General features: G+C 36.9%; 1 protein-coding gene across 1 annotated transcript; it reads right to left on the reverse strand.

Annotated features, from left to right (window-relative positions):
- Window positions 1-41: 41 nt before the first annotated feature.
- On the reverse strand, window positions 42-5,733 carry LOC110377035 (tectonic-like complex member MKS1). Its single transcript, XM_064040685.1, has 7 exons — window positions 5,590-5,733; window positions 5,016-5,486; window positions 4,446-4,653; window positions 1,888-2,043; window positions 1,446-1,581; window positions 814-1,049; window positions 42-480 (listed from the first exon to the last, which is right to left on the reverse strand). The coding sequence occupies exons 1-7, from the start codon at window positions 5,664-5,666 to the stop codon at window positions 247-249; spliced, it is 1,518 nt and encodes a 505-aa protein (XP_063896755.1). The 5' UTR covers window positions 5,667-5,733; the 3' UTR covers window positions 42-246.
- Window positions 5,734-6,578: the final 845 nt, after the last annotated feature.

Consider the following 6,578-nt stretch of genomic DNA (forward strand, 5'->3'; position numbering starts at 1 on the left):
TACAAATACAAATTATATTTGCCTAGTTGAAGCTTTCACTATAAAACCTCGATATGTCTTTACAGTTCTATCAAAACCCTACATTGTCTATCAGGTCCTACTGATCTCCGGTCGTGTCGGATTGCCGTCCCATCGGGTTATGAGAGTGAAGGAATAGTGAGTGCACCTGTGTCAGCGCAAATGCTTGTGCACTAAGTTGACTAATCTCCTTACATGAGAACAGCTGCCGTCCATCATCATCATCATTTATCTATCACCAGCCCCATATTGTACTTCATTAAGATCCTTCGTCGCCGCTGCAAGTCTTGCCCTGGCCTTCTTATATTTCTTCAATGCCGCTTCAGCACCCAGGAGTAGTGCTGATGCTGTGCTGGTCCCTGGTTGAGCAGGTGGCGCTACTAGACCTCCGATTTGTGCTTGAGATATGATGTTCCACCGAAGGTTGATTGAGCCAGTTGTAGTGAAAGTGTAGTTTGTGTCCTGTAACGTTGAGGAAAGCGCCATCTAGTTATGCAGTTCTGGAACTACGTATTAAAAAAATGAGATATTTATGTTCTAGCACGCTGATAGACTAGACATTCTTAAGATACAAAATAGGTACCCGAACTGAATACTTTTAACTAATTTCAAAATATTGAAGCGAAACATTAAACTCATCTTGGCGCGGATATGTAGAATGTAGATACTTAAATAAAGCGTGGCCACAAAAACTTACTTCGGTCTACATTTCTTACTTGGCCTGAGGCCCAAAATGGCACAACAAACCCAAAGATATACTCAAAGATATACACATAATTAGTATCAACAAATTACCTGCAGCAGCGGCTCAGCAAGTACATCCAAATCCTTGATCAAATGGCATCCTCCTAGAAAGAACCGCCGGCTCTCAGCTTCCACTACATCGGACTCCTCAGGTCTGCTGCAGACCAGCTCCTTGGCGTAGCAGCCAGGGTTCAGGTGAAGGGGTAAGAAGCAGTACCCTTCGGTACGGTGGCGGTCCCACCAGTCTGATGATATTACTTCTAGGAATAATTTTATTGGAGGGGGCTCTGTAATCAGTTTGGTTGTGGATTAGAATCTAAAAAAAAAACTTCTAATATCTAAATTATAAGAGCTAATAAACTCTACGTTTTTTTTTTTGTATGAATGCACTAATCTGAGGAACTACTGGTCTGATTTGAAATGATATTTCAGAATTTGATAGTCCATTTAAAAAGTAAGACTTAATCTGGGAAGTTGTTCCGAAATAACTGGCAGAAGGCAATAGGCTTATACTCTAAAATAGATAGAATTCTATTACAGAATAACTATTAGGCAAGTAACATAAGATATTGTGCAAAATCTTGTAAGATTCAGAAATCTGTTTTTTAGCACATTATTGTGATACTCATGCCTTTAGAAGTTTCTCTTATTTTCAGTGATAAAGTCAATAAAAAAATATTTACCAATGCCAGTGTTAACTTCTAAACAAAGTTCTATGATATGACTGTAAGTCCATATTTTTTCTCCTTCCACCATCACAGATTCACTAGTGTGCGTTTTTCCTTGAAGAGTGTCTGTGCATTGGATGTCTTCGGGTACCTGAAAGGCACACAGCTTATTGTTAAAATAATGTAATACACCATTTTTATTCAAGGGTTAACATTTTTATGAAAAAATTAATACTACTTTTTTAAATTATTAGACTTTTCACTAAAAAAATTAGAACCTTTTAGTAGGGATTGCCCCCTATTTTGTTGAACTAGGCCTACTTCAAATCTATTCAGATAACTTTACCGCTGTTAAGATGGCTATTAGCAACTAACTTCATGATAGTCTAGACGTATACCTTTTACCGCTGACTTTAGGGAAACAAAGTTATTTTATATGAACTCAATAAAAAAGTACCTTTATATCAAACTGTATGTACAAGTTGTCCATATCGAAATCCACAGCAGATAATATTTCTATTGCAACATAGTACTGTTTCTTGCCGACAGGGGGCATCACAAAGTTCAGCAAATGTTTCTGTTTCTTCTCCCATCTCTTGTGTAATTTCTTTAGCTGGAATTTTCAACAAAATTAATGTATAAATGACCAACATTGTTGACAAAATGTCAAAAAACAATGATGACCTAACTAATAGATAGATAAGGGTAGATAACTTCTCTACTAGAAAAAGCGTGTAGATACAGAAATTCTATCTCTTAAAAGCAGAAGTACAGACTAGGTATCGGCAGGGTAGGGACAGTCTAGTCAGCTAAGTCAGCTCAGCTATAACTACATTCACTAACCAATTCCTGCGAAACATTTAAATTGTATTTTATTCTTTGTCATAATCTGAATCATCATCATCACTGGCTTTACCTACTTATTTTCAAAACGTCTGTGTTGCAGACATCTATCTATAGTCCAAGGGCGGATCCAGCTTCGGCGCCAGGGGGGGGTCACAAAGTCGTGGTCAAGTCACAAAAAATATATTGTAGCGTATACTTCTTTTAATATTAAAAGTACTAGTATAAATACAATAAGTACGTACGTAGCGAGCTCGAATTTTTTACGAATGTTAAGAAAAGTGTTTTCATGAAGGAAATGGCCCGAGCAGAGTGAGCGCAATTTCTCGTATTTATACTGTACAGACGTGCCAAACAAAAAGGCGCGAGCGAAGCGAGCGCGAACATTTTTGTTCAGCTCGAGGACTAAGGTTAAAAAAGTGTTTTTATGTAGAAAATGGTCCGGGCTGAGCGAACGCGATTTCTTGGACATAATCACAGACGCGAAATAGAAAAAAGCGCGAGCGAAGCGAGCTCGAAAATTTTTATTCAGTTCGAGAACTAAAAGTAGATGAAAACGCTTTCTTGCTGTATGACAAATATACAGTTATAAACAATAAACGTTTGAAAAGTATTGTGTACGCAAAAAAGGGCGCGTACGTTTTTTATTCCAGCAACAGTAAAACATTTTCTGTGAAAACTTCAATTAATAAAATAAAAAAAAAATAAAAATTTATTTAAAAAACATAAATCACATGAATTAGTAATTAAAATGTCTCAGATGTTGAGGTAAAACAAACTGTCTTAATAATAACATTCGGATAAACTAAGTTAATCTAGGCTAATATCTACATACAGGCAATAATAAAACTAAAAACAGTTCTAATTCTAAACATCGGGACCACCCGAACTAGGTTTATTTAAACCTGTGTTTCAGGCTATCAAGGCCTGAAACACAGGTTAATTGTCTTACTATTGGTACCTAAGGGTTCATGAGATCAGGGCCGTCTCTAGCTCATGTAGCGCCTGGGTGCAATCATCACCCAAGCGCCATCTATGTATCTACTGAAAGATTTTGAGTAGTACATATTGATCGAAGTACTTTACAAGGAATATAAATAAGAAAGTTCGAACGAAAGTCACTTTTTTGGTAGGTAAAGGACTTAAAAATGTTTCCAAATCATTGTAGGCTCAAACTGTTGGCCAGATTTAAGCTATGAAAGTCGAGACAGGACAACGTAATTGTAAAAATTAGCGCGAGCGAAGCGAGCGCGCAAATTGTTTAATTTTGGGACACAAAAAGTTCATAAGTTTTAAAAAGCGCTGTAAAGTAACAAGCAGTCGGAAGACTCCATTAATATTATTTTTTTGCTATATTTGACTTATGAAGTTATCAAGGCAAGGTATGTATATATAATATTGCGCGAGCGAAATTTTTGAGCCTACGACACAAAAGCACCTGATTAAGTACATTGTAAAGCAATAAGTAGCCGCGAGCGCAGCGAGCGCTAACTTTTTAAAATTATTTGTTTGAAGACTCACAAATCAGACTGGGAAATACGTACAAATAAAAAGGAACCGTGATTAGAGCGATTGCGATAGTAGCGAGCTAAAGTTTTTCACTTAGTTGGAGGGTGTTAAAAGTTAAAAATAATTAAAATGATCAATCCAACAAAGCGAAGGCGACTTTTTTGTCAGTATCATTGGTAGCGTCCCGCGGCGCCCCTGATATCGAGGCGCCCGTGTTATTCGCACACCCTGCACTATAGGTTAAGACCGCCCTGCATGAGATACAGCATGTAATGTAGACAACCCGGACAGCGGATTCTTAGTAACAGGGTCCCGTTTCCTCCTTTTGGGTACGGATAAAGAGTAAATAAAGAATGGAGAGCGAGCTTTGCGAGCACGAATTCTTCAGCAAAACTACTCTACCTGTAACTATGTAGGTATCTATAGTATCTACCTATTCACTCGGAATAAAAATTATCTTATCCTTATAACAAAAACATAGAACATCGTGTTTAACCATTTCAATTATTGGTCCTCTTAGATCCTGAACCTGGCCCAGGGGGGGGTCATGACCTTGTGACCTACCCCCTGGATCCGCCGTTGCTATAGTCTTTATCAGGTCTACCCATATTTTTACTAATATTAATTAATCTATGGTTAAAAATATTAATAACTGGAAATTACCAACAATACTAACTCTTCACCACTTTCACAATCGAAATCCATCTCAATACCGTACTGATAGCCCCATGGTACACCAGCGGTAGTCTCCAGGGTATACGGGTTCAGTTCCAAGTTGTTCACATCGGGCATCATGATGATATAGTTATGTGCCGTATTGTGGTAGATGGAGAGGAGCGTTAGTTCCTGCTTGTATATCAGCTGCGAGTCCCTGGAGAGTTGATTTATTGGGTTAAGGCTTTGTGTTATGCAGTTGTGTCTAGTTAGAATGGACGCTGACCTCTAAGTGGTGATAAGGCTAAACAGACACGTAACCCCAGTTACAGGTGTGTGGCTAGGCAAGGCAATAACTAGTTCTATTTGAAGATAAGAGGATACAACTAAGTTTAGCCACATATGGCTGGCTACAACTAGCTTCAGCTGGCTAGAATTTGATGTAGCCGCACTTTGGGTTTTACCCGTAACATATATTTTTCTGTGACTATTGTTTAATTCTAATGAAATTCTGAGATTGAAGAAGACTCTCATATTCTACAATTTGTAAAGAAAAAATGAAATAGGAGTCAAACTTACTCATTATAATCAGAATTATCAAACACAACATGCATCGCAGTCCATTGTTCTTGTGCCGACACATTTTCTTCACTCTTGAACAATACAGTTGTCGATACTGTATCACCCACAAAAGCCTTATCAATAGAATCATTTAATTTCAACTTCTCCATTAAAAGAGTAAGGAGGCCATCTTCTTTTTTATTACAGTCTATTGGCAAAGGCAAGTAATAGTCCTCATGCACATAAGTAAATACTTTCCCCGGCTTATATTCTATATTGTCTATACCCTCATGATAATTTAATTCTGCTTCTGTAATGCAATTGTGGACGTCTGAATACCGTTGCACTTCCCATATGCTGAATATTTTCTCTTGCCATTTAAAAGAGTATTCCTCTGTATTGTTTTCTAATTTTAAAACGTTAGAGCCGTTTGTGCAGTCTTCGAATTTTGGCAGAGATATTATGCTCTCTTGACGCTTTAGTTTTATTCTGAAATAATTAAACATCATATCACTAACAACATTTATCAAAAGTAAAATTATGATTGCATTTTTTGTTGCTAGAACACAACTTTTTATCCCAAAATACTCACTTTATTTGTAAATCTCTGACATCTTTCTTAAGCCAATATACTCCTGGAACTTTATTGCATCGATTGAAATCATTCATATTCGTGGAAAAAATCTGTGAAACAATATTTTTCCACTTTTGCTAACCAAAATCTTTTGACGTTTATTTGTTTTATGTTTATAAAACGCCGCTGCTTTCATTCATTTCATCACCATAGCAACCGCTGACAAATAAAGTTTCGTTCTGTAATACTTTGTAGGTTTGTTATTTATTAGAGTCACAATTTCAAATTTTATAACTTAATTAATTAATAGTCCTTATCAACTATTTTCTGATACTTTATCAGGTTTCTCTTAAAGAAGTCGTGAATTTCAAAATGACTGTTAATGTTTTGATAACGTCATGACTACTTTCTTACGTGAAACGGAACGTTATTCTCAGACCGTTCATGTTCATTCATTCTATCATTCTATTCATGTTAGTGGTGGATAATATATCACATAGCAAAATATAGCACCGTGCTATTTATACATAGCATTATAGCAAATGCTATCGTGGCTCACAGTTGTTGCTACTTGCTAAGTTGCTAACTTGCTAATAAAATATCACACGCGTTCTGTTTCTCTCCGTGCGCGTCGTAACTCGCATCATGCACGAATCGCACGCAATCGCAATCGCAGACTAGCAGATAGCAGATAGCAAGACACGGCGCGGCGGCCAGTCGTCGCATGCTTTGCGTTTTCTATCGGTCGGTCGCGCTAAATAGTTGATTTTTGTACATACAATCAATGAAATTTTAAGTACGCCTATAATTGCTTTTCATAACATACCTAGTTTATTTCATAAAACACTTACGCCCGAAATTTAATTTACAAATTATTAATTTATAGCGTAAAATCAATTAAAGACAGTCCTAAGCCTGAAAACTACTGAAAAGTATGAAGGAAAGTTCATTGGTTTTTTACTGTTCCATTTTATCGTAAGAATTCATAAACGCGATGTAATATTCTT

This window comes from Helicoverpa armigera, chromosome 22 (genome assembly GCF_030705265.1).
Source record: "Helicoverpa armigera isolate CAAS_96S chromosome 22, ASM3070526v1, whole genome shotgun sequence".
Classification (NCBI taxonomy): domain Eukaryota; kingdom Metazoa; phylum Arthropoda; class Insecta; order Lepidoptera; family Noctuidae; genus Helicoverpa; species Helicoverpa armigera.